Source organism: Crinia signifera, chromosome 5, assembly GCF_055691185.1.
Source record: "Crinia signifera chromosome 5, ASM5569118v1, whole genome shotgun sequence".
Lineage (NCBI taxonomy): Eukaryota > Metazoa > Chordata > Amphibia > Anura > Myobatrachidae > Crinia > Crinia signifera.
In genome coordinates, this window is record NC_139221.1 from 79,896,780 (window position 1) to 79,924,308 (window position 27,529).

Here is a 27,529-nt window from a genome sequence, read left to right on the forward strand (position 1 = left end):
TTTGCTTTCTGGTTCAGTATTTTTATGCTTTACTTTCCACTGTATGACGCTGCAGTATTGTGTGGCGCCATATTATTACACAATAATTGTAATATCTATGAGGTCCACCTGTTTTCGACTGCCACTGAGTTGAATTTTCTAGTTTGACTTTTGTTACTTTTCTTATTTACAGTGATCTTGATCAACAATATATAAACTATTTTTTCAGGTATGTATACTCATCCATGAAGTAAAGGAATAGGGTGTGTTGGAAGTGTGAAAATCCACATGGTTTTGACAAGGCATACATTATAATTATGCATTCTGTTTGCTGTTATGTAACAATTGAACTCAATTTGGTCTGTTCATAGGGATTCAGTATTGAATCCCGGCGGTCGGGATACCGGCGTTCAGAATCCCGACGCCGGAATCCCGACAAGGGGGGGACGTGGATCGCCCCTCCTTGCGGGCTCGCTGCGCTCGCCACGCAGCGGGCCCGGTGCCTCGCTACGCTCGGCACACTAATTTATTCTCCCTCCAGGGGTGTCGTGGACACCCACGGAGGGAGAAAGTGTCGGCATTTCGGCGGTCGGGATTCCGGCATCGGGATTCTGAACGCCGGGATCCTGACCGCCGGGATGGTAACTGCATCCCGTTCATAGGGGGTGATTCTAATTGACTAGGTAAACTGCAAAGCTCGCCCGACGAATACCCGCCCCACCATCGCCGTATCCCCATGCAACCATGCGAGGGAATATATATTATGAAGGCACATCCCCTCGCATGTGCATGCAGCAGGAGAAAATATTTGATGGTCGCAGTGCATCGAATGATTTCTCCTGCCTTCGCAAATATAAGTCAGTGGAGACTGACTTATATTTGCGGGCACCGGGACGATGACAGGGTGGGCGGCTGACATCATGTGACGTCAACCGCCCGGTCCCGGCAGACTACTTCCTGCTTGCATTCCCATGGGAAAGCCCAGTATTTTCATGGGGGCGCCCATGAAACGCTGGACGTTACATTGGTCCAGTGCCACCACCACCCCCATCTGCCCCCGGCCTTCCCTCCCCACTGCGAATGGCCCGGCGACATTGTAAATCGTCTAGGCCATTCACTCTTGGGGTTTGCACATGTGCACAACGTGGCAGGGGACAAATTGAGGACATGATATATAACTGGCACTACTGAGGACATGATATAGAACTGGCACTACTGAGGACATGATATGTAACTGGCACTACTGAGGACATGATATGTAACTGGCACTACTGAGGACATGATATGTAACTGGCACTACTGAGGACATGATATGTAACTGGCACTACTGAGGACATGATATGTAACTGGCACTACTGAGGACATGATATGTAACTGGCACTACTGAGGACATGATATGTAACTGGCACTACTGGGGACATGATATGTAACTGGCACTACTGAGGACATGATATGTAACTGGCACTACTGAGGACATGATATGTAACTGCCACTACTGAGGACATGATATGTAACTGCCACTACTGAGGACATGATATGTAACTGCCACTACTGAGGACATGATATGTACAGTAACTGGCACTACTGAGGACATTATATGTAACTGGCACTACTGAGGATATGATATGTAACTGGCACTACTGAGGACATGATATGTAACTGCCACTACTGAGGACATGATATGTAACTGCCACTACTGAGGACATGATATGTAACTGCCACTACTGAGGACATGATATGTAACTGCCACTACTGAGGACATGATATGTAACTGGCACTACTGAGGACATTATATGTAACTGGCACTACTGAGGACATGATATATAACTGGCACTACTGAGGACATTATATGTAACTGGCACTACTGAGGACATGATATGTAACTGCCACTACTGAGGACATGATATGTAACTGCCACTACTGAGGACATGATATGTACAGTAACTGCCACTACTGAGGATATGATATGTAACTGGCACTACTGAGGACATTATATGTAACTGCCACTACTGAGGACATGATATGTAACTGGCACTACTGAGGACATTATATGTAACTGGCACTACTGAGGACATGATATGTAACTGCCACTACTGAGGACATGATATGTAACTGCCACTACTGAGGACATGATATGTACAGTAACTGCCACTACTGAGGGCATGATATGTAACTGGCACTACTGAGGACATTATATGTAACTGGCACTACTGAGGACATGATATATAACTGGCACTACTGAGGACATTATATGTAACTGGCACTACTGAGGACATGATATGTAACTGCCACTACTGAGGACATGATATGTAACTGCCACTACTGAGGACATGATATGTACAGTAACTGCCACTACTGAGGACATGATATGTAACTGGCACTACTGAGGACATTATATGTAACTGGCACTACTGAGGACATGATATATAACTGGCACTACTGAGGACATTATATGTAACTGGCACTACTGAGGACATGATATATAACTGGCACTACTGAGGACATGATATGTAACTGCCACTACTGAGGACATGATATGTACAGTAACTGGCACTACTGAGGACATATGTAACTGGCACTACTGAGGACATGATATGTAACTGGCACTACTGAGGACATGATATATAACTGGCACTACTGAGGACATGATATGTAACTGCCACTACTGAGGACATGATATGTAACTGCCACTACTGAGGACATGATATGTAATTGGCACTATATGTGCAAGAAAATGATCTATTTCATTTTTTGAAACCTTGTTTATGCACAAATAAAATATATTTGTGTCAGTGGCGTAACTATAAATTTTGCTCCCCCCAGCCAAAAAAGTTTCTGGCGCCCTCCCATGCCCCTTAAACATTATGTCACACATCATAATGCCCCTTGCACTATATGCCACATGCCGTCATTAAACTTATACTCCACAAATCTAAATGCACCTTACACTATGGCCGGAATTTCATGCCGTCCGAGTTCAGTGTAGTGCAAGATGTCCGCTGAATTCTGACGTTTATTTAAAGGGGAATTAACTTACAAGGCATGGTTTGGCATGGTTTGGCATGGTTTTGCCTTGTAAGTTAATTCCCCTTTAAAAAAACGTCAGAATTCAGCGGACATCTCGCACTACACTGAACTCGGGCGAGATGTCCGCTGTCAACGAAGTCGCACTGCCGCCAGAAAAAGGGTGTGACCTCACTGAGAGGGGGAAAGGCTTATTGGGAATAATGCTCCCACAAGCCATGCCTCCCGTTTTCATCACTATGGAGGCATGCTAAGCGCTCTGTGAGCTTCTGGCATGCCCCCAGCCCCTCAGACAGATGCTAACGCATGGACACGCAGACGCTGACAAACAGACAGATACTGACAAATGGACAGATCCTAAAACACGGGCGCTGACAAGTTGATACATGTACGCCGACAAGTTGATACATGTACGCCGACACAGACACATATGTTGACACATGGACACTGAAAGACGCCTATATACAGGGATACGCTGACACACGGACTGCACATAGAGACACTGATGCTGACAGACGCTGACATCTAGAGACATAACACAGACACCCAGACACTGACATAAATATGCTGACATGTGATGACACAGACACTGAATGCTTTGCATCCCACTGTAGAAAACCAGGTTTTGAAAGAGTTAACCTTATTGTTGTGTTCAGCTCCTGTGCTGAAGCCTGTAGAAGGGGATGGCTCTGTAACCGGAGTGCAGAGTGCAGGGGAAGAGAAGGCAGCCGCTGGAGCGGGACGGTCAAGAGCAGAAAGCAGGGAGAGGGATGATGCTGCAGCTGCCCAGCCTGCGCGGAGGGACGGAGGTTGTGTGTACTGTGTACACAGAAACCGTTCCGAACTTCCTGCCTGTAATGCTGCTGCTGCTGGGAGGAAGGGAGGAAGAGAGACGGAGTGAGACAGGACGGACCTCACCTCAGCTCTGCAGGTAAAGGTGGCCATACACACGCAGATTTATCTGCAGATCTGTCTGGTGGGAACAAAAACATGGTTATGGATGAGAGCAAATGACAGTTGACCATTTGCTTGGAAACGCTGGAAAACTGACAAACTGTCACTCATCCATAACCATGTTTTTGTTCCAACCAGCCAGATCTGAAGATAAATCTTACTAGTGTATGGGCACCTTTAGAGTGAGAGGCTCCTCCAAGCAGTGGCGGGGGCTGCCTTACACAAGCTACGCCACTGATTTGTGTGTATTTTATGTGGTGGATGTGTTTATACAACATAAATGCAAGATACCTCAAGATACATTATTGACATATAAAAATATTCTGAAATGCGAAATAATCCGTTATCTAAATTTCTCCTGGTCCTGAGCATTTTGGATAAGGGATACTCAACCTGTAATCAGTAACAGATATCCTCAACACTTTATTACAGTTGCACAGGCATGGCGACACAAACTCCCACGTAGCGACTTCGATTTCTTCTAGCGATTAATAACTGATGTACAGTAGATTGGCCTAATAGCCTTCTCAAAGACTAGGTTCTGGAGCATTTATAAATTAGACTAATAAGTAAAACTTTATTCTCAAAAGGGAAGTACAATGTTTAGTTCAAGAAATTAGGTTGCATGTGCCCCTACTTATGTGTGTGTGTGTGTGTGTGTGTAGGTGCTATAGCGACAACAATGCACGTTGCTGCGTGTTGCTGTCAGAAATTGATGGTCACTGACCATCAATCTAGCTGGTCGCTAGAGTTCTCCACAGGAGAACGCTGGGGATGTCAGCTCGGTTAGTACACAGCGCTGACAGCTCGTGCTGTGTGTGGGCTGTCAGCGCTGTGTGCTGAGTGAAACCCCCGCAGCAGTGGCCACCCTACACACATCACTATGAGTGTAGGGCCCATTAGTCTCTCCTAGCTGGCTGACCAGGTAATTACATCTGGGAACTTTCCATGTCATTTTTAACTCAAATGCAAATAATTTGTACATAACTTTCTAGGGGTAAGGACTACCTAAAATGTTCTCATTTTAAACATGGCATTATGTGTGTAGATTTGGTAAGATATCTCTGAAGCTATATGTATGTACGGGATGATCAAATCTTACCAAGCTTACATATCGACTGCTATGTCTTAGACATTCCACAAGCAGTTTTCCGTTATGTAAATATTAATTTCATGGCAAAAACAGATAAGCTATGGTGAGGTTTTAGGAGACAGGACTGTATTTATGTACATTCATAGAAGAAAGGGTTAGTTGACTTAGGTCCTGTCAGGTAATGGCACCTTTTTCCTGTTAGGGTTAGTATTGAATGTACAATTTAAATTGGATTTCCCGGTTTTCAGATATATACATTCTAGCAAACTGCCATAGGTTTCCCTCAGAGCATCCGGAGTGATTGACAATTACTATTTAGCTGTGTAGAGGAAATTATAACACAACCTTAAAGAACATAACAAAAGTTTATCTGCCCTCTATTTATTTATCAATTCATATACCTTATTTATCCTCCATTCATCATTCTATATTGTTTAACTAAAAAAATATTCTCAAATGCAGACTGTTGGCTTCCGAGCTCAGAGGCTTAGCGGGATGCCGGATGTTTTTTTAAAGGGGTAGTCACTTACAAGGCAAAACCATGCGTTGTAAGTGATTGCTCTTTAAAAAAATGTCCGAGTACGGGTGGCATTCCGCTCACTATTGCATTTGGCCGCATATCTTGTATTATGTCCCATATACCAATATTCTCTACACCTGAGAGTAAAAGCAATTATAATAGAGCATATTTAGCCAAAACCAAAGTCCACCTGTCACATGAAGGTGAACCCCATCAGTTGCCAATTGCTGAATCTAGCACGTTGGAGCTGATTCAGAGATGGCTGTACGGCCGTTGTTGGATGCAGTTTCGTTTTCTTTTGCTACAGCACATGCATTTAAGTTGCACTGTGCATTTTGTCCATAGTTGCAGTCGTGATTTCAGATGCATGCACGGAGAAATGTACTGAAAATGTAAAGGGCAATCCTGAGCTGGTGACAGGTAAGTGTCCTGGCCCGCGTACAGAGATTACTTGTTTTATCGCTCATGTAGTAGTGAGAATGGTTGCCTGCACATATGCTATACGGCTGACATAGGAGCACATACTCAGTCGGAGGAACTGTGTCTGCGAATAGGGCTCATGCAAGTTTTGAGGCTGTGGCCAATCAGTATGGCAGCTGAATAAAAAATAAATAAATATACAAATAATTTGTTCCTGGCACAAACTGTGGTCCAGTACAAGGGATACAAATGCATTTGTTTTTATTTTACATTGAGTTTACAATTCAGTGAGCAGATATTAAATATCATTGAATTCTGTCCCACCTGCAATTTAACATGACTTAAAAAAAAGTTGTACATTTCTCTTCTCTTATTTTTTCTCTTTTATTTTTTTTATTTTATTTTTTTATTTGTACTTGTCTTTGAACTTGGCTAAAACCAGACATACAGTAGTACTGCATGGATTTTAAGATCATAGCAGTTCTGGACAGTTCTGGACAGTGTTAAGAGGCCATTTTAACCGTGCTACACCTGTAATGTAAAGAAAAGAAAAAAAACAGCATCACTTAAGTAGGTTGATAAGTCAACAGTGTCTAGATAGTCTAGACTAGGGGTCCTCAAACTATTTTTCTCTGGGACCCCATCAAACAATTACAGGACCCCAGCAAGTTACTGCAGAAGGTCATCACATCACATGTGTAGTCAGTCAGCAGACACCACATACATGGCAGCATTGTGGATGCACAAAATGATTGGAGGAGTCTCAAATAAGACAATTCTGTAGACTTTTCATTCATCAGCCTGATGGTCAGCAGCATAGCATCGTGACCCCATGCTGAGAAGGTCAGGACCCACTCTTTGAGAACTGCTGATCTCGACAGTCAATAGGTCGACATGGCAATGTTCAGCATGAGTTTTTCATTGATATTTGGACTCCGATTGATATCACAGCGCTCAGCATTTAACTTTCTCAGAGTGAGGCACCTGGTCCGAAGCATGGCGAGCGAAGCGATGGTACGTGCTACACTAGTTGGGGTTCCTTGTGCTCAGTTGTTGACATTGACATGAAAAACTCATGGTCTAGCATTTTCATGTCTACCTTCTGACACATTTTTTACCTAGTGCATCTTGACCTTTTGTAACTTTCCACTTTTTGGATACTGTTTCTGAGGAAGTTGTGACCCTACACACCGAAACGCGTTGATCCATACAAAGTGATGTTCACCAGCTCTGTACTTCAGGACAAGTTTTCTTGCTAATTCACAGACTAACTCCAGGTGAACCCGACCTGGACTTCAGTAATAACTAACCCCTGCTAGGCATTATACCGGAACTTTTATTTGATGGGGCCACAAACTACAGCACATTTTCAGCCTCAAGCCACTTATTCACAAGCTTGAACTTCTTTTTACTGCATACTGACCAATTTATCTCCCTCCAACCTCAGGGTGTGTATTCCACAATTCCCCATTTCACCAAGGAGCTATACTTTTTTTTCCCCTCAATATAGTACTATTGCTTTTTTGAAATGTGTACACTGTGATTTTAAATATGTATTTCATTTTCTGCATAAAATAAAATACCTATTAAGAAGTTAGTGTATGATACACTTTTATTCGGTGTAACCCAGCGCTGTTCACCCACTTGTTTCCTTGTTGTACTATTGTGGAGGGTTTTTACACACCCTCAAGAACAGCTGCTAAGGCAGCACCCTGTGATACAGTCCTTCTTTCTTTGCTGGACCTTTTTTGTGTCGACCTTTGGCTGTCTACCTAGACAATGGGTCCTCCTGCGGCCCTCCAGATGTTGTCAAACTACACATCCCAGCATGCCTTGCCACAGTTTTGCTATAAGGGAGTGTTAAAACTGTGGCAAGGCATGCTGGGATTTGTAGTTTCACAACATCTGGAGGGCCGCAGTTTGAGGACCCATGACCTAGACACTGTTGGTCCTTTAGTCTGGAACCACTTAAGTGTCCTCGGGATATGTTTATGGAAAACTTTGCACTTAATATTAGGACCGCTTTAAATTTTCCACTGAAACCCACAAGAAGGACCAGCTTGCAAAAGTCACGTCTTCAAAAATATAGCCCTTTGAGTTGCTGAAATAAGTGATTTATTTTAATCAAAGTAGAATCATTTGTTTTCCTCTTAGAAACATGTTATCAAGAGTTGGCAAGCACCTTTGTGATAACAAAAGGCTTCTTTCTTCATTTCTTTTTGTTCGTATTATTTTAATGCCTGCAGCTTTTTAGCATTGCCACAGATTTCCCAAAGGCAAATCTTTTCTAACACATTTTGATATGACTATACATATATGTTTTCTTTTAATACTGGTTCCCCTCATTCTTGAAGCAAAACAAACAGCGTTCCGTTTCCTGACACTGGCTCTATGGCTGCCCTTGTGCTTGTACAGATATAAGTTATGGGGTGATATCACAGCAGTTTAATGAACGTGCAGGGATTTCTAGCTTTATAGATGACAGACTGATTGCTTAGAACCACAGGAATGTTGTAGGATTATAATAATCAGTGTTGGGAAACAGTTTACATTCTACAAGTAAAATTTTGGTTTCACGTTTGTTATAGATTTTTTTGCTGAGAGGTTCCCATTTATTAAAAGGAGAACTGCACCCACAATAAGTAGGGTAGAGCATTCTTGTTGAATCAACATACCCCCACATTCATTACGAATGTCTGTAGATGTTTTCTGTATGGCATTTTAATCCATTAATGACCTCAGGAATGTATAACTTTATGATCAGATTGGATTAAAAACATTTATAACGTGAAGTAGATTTTTTAAAGCTTCTAAATTAGAGGAGTGTCAGTGTTGCCCATAGCAACTGTTTTAGCATCTGTCTATAATTTTCTAGGATGCAGAATATTTATTTTTATTTATTTTTTCCAAAAAGTTTTTTATTGGAAAGCTCTGAATTCATAGAAAGTATATAAGGCTAAATACTATGATTAATCAAAAATTATATGAATCAAGTAGTACATAGCAACAAAGCATTAGATAGAAGTATTCATTAAGTATAACAGAACACATGTGAAGGACAGGTCTCTTGGAGCCCAAAAGAAGAATACCTACATTAAATTGGAGGATTGTTAACAATTAATTGTGTTAATTACCAGGATGTTGCTGAAAAACATTTACCAATTAATGCCTTTATCGGTTCAGGGAGGGTTGAGGTGTAACTTTCCCATAGTTCAAAAAAAGGTAGCAACTTAGGACTCTTTACTAAGAGAGGCTTCCAACCAGTCCATCCGGAAAAGATGGAATAGCTTTTCCTTAAATAGTGTGAAAGGGGGAGTTTCTGCATGAGTCCATAGTTGTAGGATTTATTTTTTTTGCAGCTGAGCTCAAGATTAATAAAAGTTTACGACCACCTCGAGATATTCTCTGGCCCTGGAGGAGCAGTCCAAAAATAGCCCATTCTGGTGTAAATGGTAGGTAGTTTACCAAGTTATCCATAGCAAATTTATAAACCTTAAGCCAAAAGGGCCTAACCTTTGGGCACGACCATAAGCAATGAAATAAGTCCGCGTTATCCGCTCGACATCTAGGGCATGAGTGACTCTGTGATGAGCCCATCACAAAGCTATGATGTGGGCTGATATAGGTTCTATGATGGACATTAAGAAACAACTCCCTATATGAGCTTGCTGAAATAAGACGCCATGAGTTATAAAGATTTTTAATTAAGATATCTGTTGTAATATCAGGAAAATTACGTTTCCATTGAGGCATACCTGAGGTCAAGGAGTTATAATCTATTATATTACGTAAGAAGTTATAATGTCTCGAAATTGCTTTACAATCTGGGTTGGGATACAATAAAACCACATCTAGAGTATTGTTCCAGTCCCTATCTGTAAATGTACGGTTTCCCTGACCCATATAATGCTGCGACTGGTAGTAGGCAAAAGGGAAAGGAATTAGGATGGGTCCTTTCAAGGTCAATTGGCCCCCCTATAAGATTTTAGCGAGCCCCGCGAGGGGACACATAATCAGGGGTTAAAGTGAGGGGGAACTGGGTGGAACTGAGTTCCACCACCTCTAATGGTGAGGTGGAACATTTTAACCTCCACATTGGCCCTGCACAGTAATTCTCACAGAAACATATTCTAGTTTACAAGGGGATGCCAAAAACCCTACCACTGGCCCTGTCTCTGCCTAATAGGGGGAGGGGGTTTAATTAGGTGGCATAGAGAAATGAGTTCCCCCACCTCTGCATGACCACTTTATGCCCTGCACATAATACATGTAAAGTATTACGCGTCGCTCGCCACACTTCGGGCTCGGTGCCTCGCTGCGCTCGCCACACTATATAAAATCAACTCCACGCCGACATGGATAGTGGGGGTATGAAAAGGTCGGAGGACGCGTACCGCCGCCCCTCGCGGGCTCGCTGCGCTCGCCACGCTTCGGGTTGGCGTTGATAGTGGGGGTGCATTTAACATTGTAAGCACCCATTAGGGTGCTTATACAATTAAAAATCTTATAGGGGGGCCAATTGACCTTGAAAGCACCCATTAGTGTGCTTAAACAATTTAAAATCTAATCTCATCTCATCGTATGCCATATACAATGGTATACAATTTTAAATTGTATAAGATCGGGTCCCATCGCAGCACATCTCATCTCATTGTATACCATCTTAAGCCTTATGGTATGCAATGAGATGGGATGAGATGGGAGCCGTGATAATACACAAGTACCCAAAATTCTTGGGATAGATATTCTTTTAAGCAAGTTGGCCCTACCCAGGTAGGAGAGCTGGACATGACGCCACCCCACCACATCCCTAGACAAAGACGCTATAGTTTTAGTAATATTTAAATGGTATAGGGAGGAGGGGTTCTTGGAGACAATAACTCCCAGATATTCAAAAGATTTGGTGGCCCAAGAGAATGGCACAGAAGAGTGCCCAACAGGACGAGAATAACCGGGTCTCAGATGGATTTCTGTTGACTTCTCAGATTTGACTTGAAAAACTGATATGTCCCCAAAATCTTGTAATAAAGACAACAAAGTATGCATAGAGGATTTGGAATCAGATAAATAAAGAAGCATATTGTCAGCAAAAGCAGTGTATTTAATTTTGTGGAGGCCTATTTTAATACCCTTAATCAAAATGGAAAAAGATGTCTACACATGATAATATTGACACCCACCAAGCGTCAATAAGCTCATGGAGAACACTCCAGGTTTCAAGACCAATTAGTAAATGAGCCCCTCCAACAGGAGAGGGAGAGCTAAATCCCTTTTATCTTTTGCATTTTGAATTTTGTTCTTTACCTCTTTCCCACATCTATTGAGTAAAGCAGAGTGGTAGAACACAATGGGTCTCACTCAAGGATCAAAAGATCTAGCAGGTGACCGTGGTGCAAGTTGTAAAAATCTTGCCTTTGCCTTTTCCGGATCAGAAAAAAAGAGTGGGACATTCAGCATCTACTCGTAGTTTGGCTGGAAAAAGTCATGCAAAATGAAGGTTATTTTCAACCAGATGACTGCAAACAGGTGAGAAAGCTTTCCTCTTCTTCTGGGCGACAGTGGCCTGGAATATCATTATGCGGTGATCTTCGACCGTTCGTGATGAACTTTTACGTGATGCTGCCAGAACTTTCTCTTTAGATCTGAAATCGAGAAAACGGGCAATAACTGGGCGAGGTCGATCAGCATTGTCTCTTTCAAGACCAAGTCTATGAGAACATTCGACCTGTAACGGAAGAGAATCAGATCGGAGATCCAGGGCTCTCTGAATCTTAGTCATTAAACAACCAGGAGGGGACATAATCAACCAGGAACTTAGGAACATAATCAACCAGGAGGGGACCGTTAATAGATTCAGGAATGCCTATGACACATAAATTGTTTCTCCTGCTTCTGTTTTCAAGATCGTTGATTTTGTCAGCCAAGGCATTATTAGTACTGGTATGAGCTTTAACAGTAGCTTGTAGAGAATGGATAGTGTTTTCAGTGTCACTGAGCCTCTGCTCTAAGCTGGAGATATGGGAAGTGTTGGAGTCTACCTTACTAATTGCAACATCCAGTGAGGCCTGTATGGCTTCAAATTTTTTATCAATTTGAGGGACAACAGCTCTGGACATAGCCTCTACCATTTCAGCAATGGAGGCAGAAGCTACCATCACCCCTTGTTCAGATGCACCTTTTTCAGCAGTAGCGGAAGCGCTTGTATGTCCTTGGGAAGAAGGAGCTTTGTTGGCTGAAGATTTGTAGGGTAGGTACCACTGTGCCTCCCTGGGGGCACCGTCCACAGATGAGGGCTCACAGAGTTGGGAAGCCTCACCACCACTGACGGAAAAGCAGGCCAGGGCAACAAGTCCTCCATGCTCCACAATCCTCGAGAGCAGGCAGAAGTGGGATGGGTGCACAAACAGGGAGCTGAGCAGGGATGGCGCCGAAAGTTCGCGCCACAGAGGCCGGACTCCGAGGAAATAAGTGTTGCTCCAATACAGGGATATTTGGTATCAAAACACTCCCCACAGCAGTCTCCCCATGATAATGTTGCTGCAGTATCTCCAGAACGAGTGTAAAATTAGAAGAGGAGTTCTCTATGGGGAACGAGACACGGAGCACATCTAAAACGCGGCCATCTCGGATGCCCTGCCCACCGGAAGTCCTTATTTTTTATTATTTATTTATTAGTAATGATACTAGAATCTGATTGGTTGCTATTGGCAACACCGCCACTTGTGTAGTTTTTTTAAAAGTTTTTTTTTTTATACAATCTGGTTTTATAAAAGAACGAGCATTAAGGATAAGTACAAACTAGGACTATATAAAACAAAGTTCAAGGCAATAAAGTAAACATAAGCAGTTCACATACAATCCTTGATACAATTTTAAGTTATGATGGATCAACACCAAAGAGGATAAAAAATTGTGTAGTGGAGATGGGGAACAGATGAAAAAAGGAAAAAGGGGTATATTTACAGATCCGTTTGAGACCATGTTGGGGTTGTTGTAGATCTCTCAGCAGAAACAAGGAGAACTTATAATCACATTTCTAAGTGTGAAACCTTAGAGCAGGGGTGGCTAAACCTGTCCTCAAGATCTACCAACATTTATTTTTTTAGGCAACATGTGGATCTATAGTAGGAATTAATGCAGCGTGTTTGAATATGTGACCGCAATGACTACAGCTGTGCACCAGCTCGGTGATTTTGGTAAATGTTGACCGTTGGTAGATCATACAAATGAATGGGAAGCCTCTGATTGGCTGAGACCTCTCTCAGCTAATCAGTGGCTTCTCATTCAGTTGTATGTTTTTTTTTTTAAAGTGTGCCTGCTGCCTGGCTTCCCCTGCCCTGCTTCCTGGTCCCCTCACCGACAACGACCACCCCCTGCTCCCTCTGCCCGGATCTCTGGTCGCCAACATTCCCCGACCGCTGCTGTCCCCTGCCCGGCTCCGGGCTGCACATAAGAATTAGTAAATACTATGTGCAGCCCATCCGACCTCCCAACTCCGATCCGATGTGCATGGAACTGCGCATCAGGTCGGACGGGATGTCTACAGGTCCGATTTGGGCCGATTTCACGGCCTGATTGGCCGAATGGGGGCCTTAAGACTCCAATTTGCTCTAAATGTTGGAATCTCTGTGCATCCTTTTCTTGCTGAAGCTGGGAACCCAGTTGAATACATTTCCTCCTTATTATACATTTCCTCCTTATTACACATTTTTGCACCTTCTAAATCCTGATCGTTGGTGGCTATGTAGTTCGGCATAGATGCAGTGTATAGGTATAATAATAATGCATTAAATAGGGCATGGTAGAAGCAGGTGATTTGACCAGTTTTACTTATAAACATCTACATGTGTATGATCCATAAGGTAGTAGTCCATTTCTCAAACCTACTGGTGTTTATATCGAAGCTGATAAATCATAAAATGGCTTCATATATAAAGGAAAGCGAGGAGGGATAGAAAAACAGTCGGGTCTAACGGCCAATTGAAATCTCTTCCTACAATCAAAGATCCCACTCTCAGTGGCTCCAGAAGTAGGAACATCTGATCCTACATAGAAATTGCTTCTAGCACTGGTTGAGTGAGATAATGTTAACACATGTGTATATCCTGTTATACAGTTTATTGTGGCCACGATGCGATGTCTGCAAAGTCCGCAGGAAACCCCAGTGAAACGTAACGTCCTTTTGATTAGGAAAGTGCCATGCTGGAGTTCAGTTTCCTTGCTGTGCAGAGTACTTCCTTGCACAATAGCAAAAGTGTGCACATATAAATGCCGTCAGGTGCATCTACAGACCAGCAAGTGGCAGCAGATCTAAAAATGTGCTTACCAGACTATCGTCGGGATGTAATACAGTCCATGGTGCGAGATGGAGGCTGTACTCGTAAATGATTGTTGCTCTAAAAAAAGTGCAAGGCAAAACCATTTGTGCAAAAAGAGAAACCATGTAAACAAGCATGAGAGTCCGCTGTAACCTTAAGCCCAGTCACACCACAAACTGCATGTGTTTCCACTCTATTGCATTCTTAATAAGTGTTTAATATTAGTTGGAGAATTAAGCATTTCAATTCTCTACTCTTTAACCTTTAGGCAGTGTGCTCATATTTATGCCCAACAGGGCTGTATAACACATTTTTGTACATAGCACTCTGACAGGAGATAATGTTTGAGAGTGTGAAAGCGCCATCAGTTGAGTCTAGAATAAAGGTGAAAGGCCGGGTGTAAGGTTTGATGTTGCTTACAGTGTCTCTACAATGGGAACCTCTTGGCAAGCATTACTCCATTGTGTAGTCTCTTGTGGCAGAATATAATACAAAAGAGTCTCCTCATTTACTCTCAGCACTTGCCAATAAAAACAGTGTATTATACTATTGTCTGGCAGAGTGAACTTGGCATACTCCTACAGTGATGAATAATAATCAAGTACTGTATATATATTTTCCATGTCTTTTAAATTGTTTCACTGTAACCATGTCAGAACTATAGGAATGCTATACAAATGTGTAATTTCTATTAAAACTATAATTTCCAATATCATTATTTTAAATGAAAGGGATTTGTCTTTTTCAGTGCTATGAAATGTATGTAAAATTTGGTAAAGAAATAAAGATTAAGCAAAAATAAAATATATCAGCCCGAGTAGACTAATTGAGGCACCCATAAGCTAATTCCCATCATTAAAGAGGTTTCGACCAACGGATGAGTGCCAGACATCTCACCAGAACGACATTGGACCTGAATGCACAATCTTGACGCGTCGTGCATCGGAACGCATGCACATCGTGCGTGTTCTCGTTATGATGCACGGTCCCCTGGGTCATGAGGTCGGACCCCAGATCACACTGATCCGTCGACTATCATTGCGGTCGTAAGCAGATCGTAACCTACGATCACTAATTTCACCGCTCCACGACCTGCATACGATCATGTCATATGCAGGTTGTCCTGATGTATGGCCAGCTTTTGCAATGTCAAAACTTACACCTTTATTCTAGACTGAGGGTCTATTTTAGACTCTGCAACGTTATCTTTTGTCATAGTTCTATGTACAGAAATGTGTTCTACAGCTCTGCTGGTATATGAGCACACGGTGTGTAAAGATTTGAGAACTGAAAAGGCTTCATTTTCCAACTGATATTAAATGCTTATTAGTAATGCAATGCAATGAAAACAAATGTCTTGTACTGTTGGCTTGCAGTTTGTGGTGTGACTGGGCTTAAGGTGACCAGACTATCATGCTTGTTTGCACTGCTTCTCTATTTTGCACTCATTTACAAGGGTTGCTTTTTGCCTTATTAATGATTGCCGTTTTAAAAAAGTGTTGGAGTTCTTCCACCATCCTGGTGAACTCGGACTGTTACATCCCGCCTAAGTACATTTTTAGGACTGTGGCCACCTGCTGGTATTTACATACATCATAGTAACCAAAACTGTGTACACTTTTGCTATTATGCATATACTAGTTACCGGTCTATCAAAATGACATCACCGTAATGTCATCTCCTGTGGCTGTGTGCGTCCGAACGGAGCAACACATAAATTGCTTTGCCATTTTACATCTAGTGACTACTGGCATGCAAAACACTGGAATCCCCCCTCCCGTAGAGGTGAGGAGCAGGGTAAGCCTTTTATTATATAGGTTGCGTATCCCTTAAACAAAATGCTCAGGACCACAAGCATTTCGTATAAGGGATTATTGCGGATATTGGAATATCTTTTTATTTAAATTATTACTTACCTGGTCCCCTGGCAGTACCCATATGGTCCCCCGACTGTACCCTGATGGTCCCTCGATGTCTGCGGTGTCCTCTGGCCATTGGCATCCTCTTCAGCGGCATCCCTGGTCCCAAGGATGCATTGCGCCAGTGACGTCAGCAGCGCACCCACACAATACATCCTTGGGACTGGGAATGGCGCAGAAGAGAAGGCCGATGGCCCCCGGGGGAAGAGCTAAGTATAAAAAAAAGGTGCAGGGGGACAACAAAACAAACCCAAAATATTCTGAAAACCTAACTTTTCTGAATATTTTGGATATGGGATATCCGTGTAAGGGATACCTAACCTGTATAACATTTGGGAAAATGCCCATAGTGCACTGTACACCTGTGCACAACCTACTTCCATGTTACACCCCGTTCATTCATTTACACTGATAAATTTTTCTCCTAAAATACAGTTCGGTGTAGCCTCATTTCTGTCTCATGAATAATAATATAAAAATAATCTTCTTGATTTTCTTGCATATGTGGCTCATACTGAGTAGCCCTAAACTTATGTGGCGGCTGCGATGGAAACAGGCTTATTGTGGCCAGAGCTGATGTCGCACACCCTCACCTAAAACGCTTGGGCACGTCTATGTTTTCCCTAGGCACACCTGCGTTTTTTTCTGGCACTCCTGTGAAACTGCCAGTTACCACCCCCAAATGGTAGCTTTCTGTCAATCACCTTGGATGCGCAGTCTATCTATAATTGCCCGCAGTGCAAATTCGCAGCCATTTAATTAGGGCTGAATTAAGCCAATTGTTCAATGTGCTCCTTCTTTATGTGTACTTTGCAGTCTAGTCCAGTAGGTAGACAGTGAATAAAAAGTATAATTAACAAATGGGTGTTATGTGGTGCTGGTAAAGAAAAAGAAAAATACATTTTTGCACAGAGCCTTATTTCCTTTCTTGGTACTTTGGGAGTTATTCTAGTTCACTCGCAAAGGCACAATCAGTGATTTTTCCAGTAATGGACAAAACAATATGCACTGCAGGTGGGGCTGACATGTGTAGCATGTGTAGAGTGAGAGTTACATTTGGGTGGGGTTTGTACTTCAAACTGATATCTATGTTGCAGTGTAAAAATAAACAGCCAGTATTTACCCTGCACAGAAACAATAAAACACCCAAATCTAACTCTCTCTGCACATGTTACATCCCCACCTGCATTGATATGGATTTGTCCATTATAGAGTGATTGTGCCTTTGCGAGTTAACCAGAATAACCCCCTTTATCCTAAATATGTGCACAGATATTGTAGAATCAATACTGTCACTGATCTCATTTATTGCACTGTATTTTTATATTGTATTCCCAAATAGTCACGTGAATTCAGTTTTGCTACATATTAACATTTGATGCTTTGTGTGTTGCAGTGTTATACTGTTGGCCTTCGCCTCACATCCTACTGGTAAGTATAGTGAAGAAAGCTTTTTCTCTTTACCTCATTTTATCTCACATACCTTCTCCTATCACACAAGCACTGCTGGCGGCATTTGTCTCTGGGCCATGCTTGCCTAATTTTTCTTTGTCCTATCCAGTAGAAGCTCTGAGAGAAAACTCTCGCGGTCACCCTGTGTTCCCATGTAGAAACATATTTTTTTTAAACATGCAGATGTCTACTTCTGTGACATCACAAGTTGGAGAGAAGTTAGCTGGTGGGCTGGTCTGATCAAAAAGTTGGTAAGGTGGGGAAGATTTGTTGTAGTTGGATAGACAGGTTACACCTTTGGTCAGCTGGTTGGTTGGAGAAAAGTTGGTCTAATGTATGGCCAGCATACAGTTCTTTATTAATAATACATGGCATCTGTTTAATAAGAACCCTATATTTATATGGTATTCATATGTCTAAGGGTCATTGCTTATCTGGGCTTTACTACAAACATACTTGATCAAAATGATAAATTGTCTTAATTACACAGAATACTATCAACTTTATGCTAGTGCAAGCCGAATGTTGATGTTTCATTGCATTGAGAGGGGCCCATTTTTGTTTCTTATCATCCATGATGCCCTTTGGCCATATAATAAGCAATGGCTTTTTATTTTATTTGTTTGTATTATTTTTTTTATTTGATGAATGTACATCAATTTGGTGACTTTTTTGCATTGATAATTTTTTGTCTTTAAAATCTCACAAAAGAGTGGTAACTTTTACATATAGCTGCTTGATGTATTCCTCTTCAAGCATTTACTACTTTATGTGCCCCAAATTACCAATCGGTAGTACAACAATATTTTAGGCATTTAATTTGTTGGTCATTTTCAGTGCATAACGCTATAGAAATGATTAGTTTGATCTAGAACGTTATATATCGGATTCTCAGGCATGGAGTTTCACTTTGTTCTTGGATAGGAAGGGAAACAAAATTTTTGCAACTCTGCAGAATGAGACCAAAAGACAGAATTTGAATAACGACAACAGAAAGCAAAATGCTTCCCGGGGGAAATGTTCCTCTGAACAAATTAACCAAGAAATGTGTCATTATATAAGTAGGAGATTTGCATGCCAGACCCACACACTGCATCTTGCCATTGCTTGCTTTATTCAATCCATCAATGTTTAAATGCTTCCAGTGGATCTTTTGTATATTGCCAGATGCATTGTTTACCTTGATAAATTCCCTTCTGCAGTGAAGATTTATCTTCCTGTTTATATGAGTGCTGGGACATTTGAATAGCTTCCTCTTCCATCTCACATGCTTCTCATGTAACCATTCCGTGCAAAATATATTATTGTTTTGTAAATAAAAGTAGGTTATTTCATTTATGCAACTATTTTTGTTCTAATGCCGCCTATTAGATTTGATAGTTAAAAAATAACATAGTCAAATAACAGTTAGAGCAGAGATCAGTTCAGTTGTTCTATTATTTCAGTGTTTGTGACCTCTGTGATCCACATTCTTCTTCTTTTCCTCATCTTCTCAGATCAAAATTGGGGCTCACACACAAAATATATTTATACTAGTAAGCCCGTTCAAAGCAAAAAGCCAGTCTGCTACCTTCTGTGTTTGTGCATGTGTGATAAAGAGATGCAATATCACTCTCTGCCAGCAGATGGCAGTGTTTTAGAGACTCACGGACACTAGACCTATATATAGATGATTAGAAAATAAGAAAACCCAAGTAAAAACCAATTGCATTAGGTCAAAATGGAAAAGGTTGTCATTATTTTCTTATGTCGACTTAAGTCGACATGGACACCATATGGCTCACTTATTTCACTCTGTGGCCAGTATTCAATGAGAATTATCGCTATGTGCAACGAATCCTGTTTAGGATTTGTTGCACATACGCAGGGTTCTGGAGGGCTGGAGCATTTGCTGCCAGCCCCCCCTCTCCCCATATTCAATGCCTCAGGGGCTCTGCACATGTTACATCCCCACCTGCATTGATATGGATTTGTCCATTATAGAGTGATTGTGCCTTTGCGAGTTAACCAGAATAACCCCCCCGGCGAATGCTGCACTGAGCCGGGGGACGGCGGAAGGCAGGGAGATGGAAGCCTCCCTGCCTGAGCCAGAATGTGTGGGAGAGGAGGGGGGCTTGCAGGGACACAGGCAGCTCGGCGAACAGTGAACATTGAATAGGGTGAATCAGATTTTCAGTAAAAAAAGATTCACTGCAAGGATTGAAAACAACCCGATTCGCTGGGAAAAAACCCGCTGAATCGGGAGCGTTGAATACTGCCCTTTATGCTCGGCACACTATTATGTTCTTACTCTATGCCCACCTGCATAGTAAAGTATGAAAAACCAACTTAAAAAAAAAAAAAAACACTTTTTAATAAAAAGAAAAACATGAAAACCTTTTTTATGTCGACCTTTTCCATGTCAACTAATGCTTGCGACGCCCTAATGACCGTGTCAACCTGTTTCATGTGCCGACCTATGTTTGTAGACCATGTGACCTCATTCCGGCCTGATTTATGAACCCGGGTTTCTCAGCCTATGATAAGTACACCTGCACCAGGGGGTATATCCACCAGCTAGCAATATATCTGTGTACATCATTCATTAATGCACCTATTGCTGTGTTTGTTCTTATTTTTCATTAGGATTATTATTACATTAGGATCAATTTCATTGGAAGCAAAGTAATTTACAATTGTGTGGTTTGTTTATAAAGCTCATATTCTATTTCTTGAGGTTTTCACAGATGTCCTTACGCTATACCGCTTTCTGTCCCCATAGGTGATCTCTTTAGTGCCTTGGAATTTCCCTTCCTCTATTTGTATACTTTTCACAGTGGATGTTGTGCCAGGTAACGCCTCTGCTGATGCATTTTGGGAAAACCCTCATGAAACGCCTCATGTAATTGTTAGAAGACATGACTGATTATCACTTAAAAAAAATAAAATAAAAGGTTTGCTTAGAATAAAAAAAACAACAACTACTACAACAAAAAAAAGACATCACATTAACAAGTGGATACTCAAGCCACACAAGTGGAGTAAAAAACGACAATGTTAAGTGCATATCAATAAAAGTGATATCAATACCCATGATGTACACACAAACCATATAGATATATTGAAACCATCAAGACAAAGGAAATAGTACATCTATAGGGGAGGGTGCCCAAATGATGATGATGATAAAATAAATACAAGTTAGTGGTAAACACCACATGGTAAACACCACATATCAAGAATTCAATAAAAAGAGAGCCGAATGGCTTAAGAGACCAAGTAGGGTACATTAGTAGTATCCAAAGAAACTCACTAATATAGACAGGTGATTAGAATAGTAAGAATAACAGTCCACAAGAGCAGGAGGGAGGATTTTGGAATGTGTACCACAGATCCCCAACTTTCAGGAGCTTGAGAGCTCTTCAGGGGGAGGGCACAGGTCTGCCTTTCACTGTAGTTCAAATGGTGGATCAGGAAGTTGCCCAAATGAAAAGCGGAGGAAATTGAGAATAGATGTAAGACTTAACAGAATCCCGACAGGGACTGGGTAAGTATACTTACCCTCTCCCCCTACCCCCTAACCATAACCCTTCGCACATTCAGCCTACCCTCCCACCTTAGCTCCTAACCCTAACCCCCCTTTTTTAGTGGCTAACACTTTCCCTTAACCCTAGCAACACCTCCCCTTCCTAACACTACAACATCCCTGCATCTCCACTAATGCAGGATTCTAGTGCTGGTGGTGTGGCCACAGGTAGGGATTTTGGGGCTGGAGTTTCAACCAATGGCATCCAGATCGTCGGCATTATAACCGCCATCTCAATTGTTAAAAACACTATACTTCCTCTACACAACACAACTTCTGCATTCTTCAGTCAGAGTAATACAGTCTGTTTTATTTTCTCACTGACAATTGCAACCATTTCACCTGTAATTGTTCTTATTAGTTTCAAAGGCCCATAAACACTGGGCGACTTTGAGCTGAAAGTCACTCAAAACAGCAGGTTTGAGAGGCTTTCAGCTCAAGCTTACCGTGTGTATGCCCCGACAGTGAGTGCTGCTGCGTGCTCCCGCGTCATCGCCGGGAAAGCTGCTCATCTGCTGGTTATACCAGCAGGTGAGCGGCTTTGAGGACGGCTTTGCATAGCGCTGCGCTATGCAAAGCCGTCCTCCCCCCTCCATCGGCGCTGGGCAGGGGGAAAGCCGCTCAGTGTGTTTTGCACTGAGCAGCTTTCCCCCGAGCGATGAATGCGATCAACGCTGTCCATACACGCTGGGCATAGTCGCCCAGTGTGTATGGACCTTAATCTGTACTCCTCGGTCTTTCAAGTCAAGCGTCGAACACTGCTGTTCTGTGAGCATGAAAATGACTTATTCCTGCTTCTCTCGGACATTATGATTGCATACATAGGGACCTGTTACATCATTTCCCTGAAGGCAGCTGAACTGTGTTCAGTGCTTGCAGGCCGCTTAACCAGCACTATAATTACAGTATAAATAGAAATGTGTCTGTTATGGAAGGCAGACACCTGTGAACATTTTTATCTTTATAGGAAAACCTAGTTTAGTATAGCTGTTACACCTTTTATATCTCCGTGTAGAATAGGAAGAGATGAGAACTGTGATCTGCAGCTGATATGTGGGAAATAGTTTGTGGCAAGTGGTTAAAAATACAAACCAGGAACTTTGTCACAAGACACACAGAACCTAGCGCTGTTCATGGAAATCATTAACCAGTGACAGTTATGCTCTGTATTATTGTCATCTGTGGTAACATACAGATATGTCCTCCATACATGCAGCCTCAATACAACACACAGCACGAGATGCCTGGAATGGATCCCGTGCAGCTCTGCAAATGTCGGGTGTCTTACTTTGCCAAAATATCTCATGGTCCCAATGTGACACTTGATATGTCATATGTGGCTGAGCCTGTATACAGAGCAGAACAGACCTTGTATTGGAAAAAGCAGCCACTGCTACATTGTACTACCTTATGTACAGATACAGACGCCGATACTCCTTACCACCAACCAATGGTCGGGGGTAATTCTATCGCCGCAGGCTATTCTGTTAGCCCTGATAAGCCTGTTCTTGCTGTGACTTGTTAGGAAGTAGGTGAAGCAAAATCCCTGCAAACAGACACTTTTTTTTTTGTCCAGAATAGGCTTTTTCTAGTCGAAAAATACAGATTTCACTAAAAAACTGTGTATGTTTCAGGCACAAATGTTTTTTTGGGGGGAAAAAAAATCCTCAGTGCTCATGTTGTGTTCAGCATTGAATTTGCAACATGTATATTTTTCTTTCTTCATACTGTACATGTATTTCTAATGTGGCACCGATAGCACTTGATATTACTAAAAGCATACTGTATAATGACTTTTTCAGTGGAATTTTGGGTTTCCTGTTGATGCTGCTATCGGTGAAGTTAAGGAGTAGTCTCTCGCCTGCCCAGCATCTCTCCTGGAGTTTCCTTGCTAAGGTGAGCTTGGGGTCACTGTGATAGTAAGTTACTTGGATATATACAACTATACCATCCATTATATGCATTTCTGTGACTTTCTGCATGTTGGGGCACCAAAAATGATTAAGAAAACAATAATCTACAGTTTTGCTTCATAAACGTATTTTGAAGTTCAATTAAAAAGCACTGTGACAGGGAAATAAAGACACTATGACGACATAATAATAATAATAATATAATCAGTGTGATTTATTATAACGCTTTGTATTACCATTTTACACCAAAACGCCAAGTCGCACATGGGTTTTTGGACCTGGCTCCAACCCAGGTGCGACCCGGTGTTTGTTACCTTTTACACCGGCGTCCCCCTCCGGCAAAATTTTCATCATGATCCCCTCACTGGAGGCTGGTCCTGAGCCGGCGCTTAGAGATTACATCATCTCCAAGTGCTGGAAAATTGGCCAGCCGGGACCCCCGCAACTTTATTGCCTCGCTGGGGGCAAGCCCAGCACCAATGTAAGCTGCTGGGCTGCCCCCAGGCTCGTGCACCCCCAGCTTTTGTCCATGAGGTGAATGGATGCCGCACACAGGCATCCATTCACCTCCTCCCTGGCTCCGCTGCTGTCTGCATAGTACACTTCTCCACCTCCCTGGTCAGGGGAGGCAGTCACTTTCCCGGCAGTCAAAATCCCGACGCCGGAATCCCGACCGCCAAAATCCCGACCGCCAAAATCCCTGCACTTTGTCACCCATAGATGGAGAACAAATTAGTGTGCCGAGCGCAGTGAGCCCGCAAGGGGGTGGTGATCCACGCCCCCCCCCCCCCTGTCGGGATTTCGGGTTTTTGCTTTGGTGTAAATGGGGTATATGTTGTACACTGTAGTGCCGATTGCTGCAGGCTGCCAATTTGGCATTCCTCTGTAAATGCTGTCTCCTGTAGGATCTGCCTGGTTCTTTGCACACAGAAAGCCAGATGCAGGATCCTCCCTATTCTTTGCTTGTATTTAGGTTTCCAATAACACTAATTTGTAAATGTTAATGCAGCAACAATAGTATAAAAATGCTGGGAAGGTGGAGAATGTGGTGTGTTATACTACATAGTACAGAATAGATTCTCTGTTAGCTGAGACTTTGTCTTTAATGGAGGCAGGGGGCTGGCTCTCTACAATGACACGCACAAGGACTGTATAGACCATGGGTCTTCAAACTGCGGCCCTCCAGATGTTGTGAAACTGTATGTTCCAACATGCAGTGCCACATTTTTTCCTATAAGAGCATGCCAAAACTGTCAGGGCATGCTGGGACATGTAGTTCCACAACATCTGGAGGGCCACAGTTTGAAGACCCATGGTATAGTCTAAGGGTGTTTTTACCCCCTTCTCTGAGGCATTGCGGAGTAGAAGCCATCTTCTGCCATCAACATAATCTACTCGATGAGGAGTGTGTAGGCACCCCAAAGACATTAAAATCCCTGAATGTTCCATATATTCCATGTATTACGCGCACCCTCGCGGGGCTCGCTGCGCTCGCCATGCTTCAGGCTTGGTGGCTCGCTGTGCTCGCCACACTATATAAATTCAAATCCACGCCGACGTGGCTAGTGGGGGTATGAAAAGGTCGTCGGACGCGTACCGCCGCCCCTCGCGGGCTCGCTGCGTTCGCCACGCTTCGGGTTGGCATTCATCGTGGGGTGGCGTTAACAATGGGGGGGGGGGCATTTCACATGTAAAATACCCATAAGGGTGGGTATACAATGAAAAATCTGGTCCATTGGCCCATTTAACATTGTTCCCTATGTAAAATCGCGTCCATCGCATCGGTCGCATCGCATGCCTTAACTTAAGGCATGCGATGGACGCGATTTTTTTAATTGTCGGGTAAAAGGCTAAAAATAGCCCTGAAATCGCAAGGTATGCGATTTCCTGCGACGGGCGCCATGCTAGGAAACAAGTACCCTGAAGTTTGTGAGATTTCAGTTATTAAAACATTTGACATTTTAAATGTAAAGTCTAGTACTCAGGAAACAAATGTTATTATGGAAGACTTCAGAAAATTAATGCTTTGGTACAGGGGTGTAACTGGATATTCGTAGGCCTCATAGCAAAAGTTTTTAAGGGCCCCCTATTTAGTAACTGATGGTGATTACATGTATATAAAACATATTACTAAGATGGGCCCCCTTGAGCTCTGGGCCCCATAGCAGCTGCACCCCTTGCACCCATGGTAGTTACGCCCTTGCTTTGGTATATGTTTTGGACTTTTTTTTCTAAAGGATTGTATTTATCTGGAAAATGCAAATTCACTAGAACCATGCTTTTTTCCATTCAGCAATTAGCATGTCTATTATTTCCATGACATCACTGCTAAACAGTGTAAACCCTGTAAGAAATCCTTGGCTTTGCCTGTCTAGTGGGCAGTTTGGAAAGAACTATTTCCAACTATTTGCTCTTTAATTTATTTTCTGAAAAAAAAAAAAAACTGAATTAAAGCTGGAAACCAGTAAATACATTCTAATGGCTAATTCTAGTTACACGAGAGTAACATTGAAGTTCTATTAATAGTCCCTGCCAGGGAGGTGCCGCTACACTGTGAACCTCTTATTGTTGTTGCCGGGCTGCTCTGCAGAAGGATGGAGGCCCTGCCAACTGAAATGGGGTTAATGACTTCATGGAGGATGCAATCTCTGGTCTAACAAACAAAATAAATTTCTTGTATTCACGGCCTGCCTAAAGAATCCAATGATATCAGAACAATGCGGTGTTGGATTTACTCAGAGTATGTCTTTCCGCTCCCTTTGTTTTAATATAGACAGACTGACTCCTGTGGGCCGTACGCTACCTTGTTTTACAGCTTTGGAGGCATGGAAGGGACAGATGTGTAAATGTAGCAGAGATTTGTCTTCATCATTTCTGTAGTATTGTTACACTGTATGCAGTATTGCAAGTTACTCATTACTGAATCATTTGTAATGTTCTTTCATTTTTGTGTATGTCATATGGGATAGAGGACAGATTTGGCCTGGCTGACTGTGGTCAGTGAGCGCTGACTGTGAGTGGCAGGCTCATACTATTGTTATTGAGCTCTGTGCCTGAGAGATAGGATCATACTGTGGCCAGTGAGCTCTGGCTGTTGCTGGCCACAGTATGATCCTGCCACTAAGTTCTGGGTGTTACTGGCAGGATCATACTGTGGCCAGCGAGTTCTAGGTGTAAGTGTAAGGACATACTGTGGTCAGCGAGTTCTGGGTGTTATTGGCAGGATCATACTGTGGCCAGCGAGTTCTGGCTGTTAGTGGCAGGATCATACTGTGGCCAGCGAGTTCTAGGTGTAAGTGTCAGGACATACTGTGGCCAGCGAGTTCTGGCTGTTAGTGGCAGGATCATACTGTGGCCAGCGAGTTCTGGGTGTAAGTGTCAGGATCATACTGTGGCCAGCGAGTTCTGGCTGTTAGTGGCAGGATCATACTGTGGCCAGCGAGTTCTGGGTGTAAGTGTCAGGACATACTGTGGCCAGCGAGTTCTGGCTGTTAGTGGCAGGATTATACTGTGGCCAGCGAGTTCTGGCTGTTAGTGGCAGGATTATGTTGTGGTTAGTGAGATCTGGGTGTGTCTGTATCATACTGTGGTTAGTGAGCTCTGGCTGTGAGTGGCAGGATTATTTTGTGGTCGGTGAGCTATGTGCCCTATTGACTGCATCATACTGTGGTCAGTGAGCTCTGACTGAGTGGTGGGATCATAGTGCTGTCAGTGAGCTCTGACAGCACTGACAGGAGGAGCACTGCCAGAGCCCTGCAAAATGACCTCCGTCAGGCCACAAATGTGCGTGTGTCTACTCAAACGGTCAGAAACAGACTCCATGAGGGTGGTATGAGGGCCCGACGTCCACAGGTGGGGGTTGTGCTTACAGCCTGTGCAGAACGTTTGGCATTTGCCAGAGAACACCAAGATTGGCAAATTCGCCACTGGCACCCTGTGCTCTTCACAGAGGAAAGCAGGTTCACACTGAGCACATCACAGACATGACAGAGCCTGGAGACGCAAAGGTGAATGTTATGCTGCCTGCAACATCCACCAACATGACCGGTTTGGCAGTGGGTCAGTAATGGTGTGTGGTGGCATTTCTTTGGGGGGCCGCACAGCCCTCCATGTGCTTGCCAGAGGTAGCCTGACTGCCATTATGTATCGAGATGAGATCCTCAGACCCCTTGTGAGACCATATGCTGGTGCGGTTGGCCTTGGGTTCCTTCTAATGCAAGACAATGCTAGACCTCATGTGGCTGGAGTGTGTCAGCAGTTCCTGCAAGACAAAGGCATTGATGCTATGGACTGGCCCGCCCGTTCCCCAGACCTGAATCCAATTGAGCACATCTGGGACATCATGTCTCGCTCCATCCACCAACGCCACGTT

General features: G+C 42.9%; 1 protein-coding gene across 1 annotated transcript in view; it reads left to right on the top strand.

The window, feature by feature from the left end:
• SLC35D4 (solute carrier family 35 member D4) overlaps nt 1-27,529 on the top strand; it is a 121,886-nt gene that overhangs the window by 54,757 nt on the left and 39,600 nt on the right. The window contains 4 exon segments of the mRNA XM_083187522.1: nt 173-208; nt 17,624-17,658; nt 20,441-20,510; nt 23,047-23,140. Coding sequence (XP_083043648.1) covers nt 173-208; nt 17,624-17,658; nt 20,441-20,510; nt 23,047-23,140 — 235 coding nt within the window.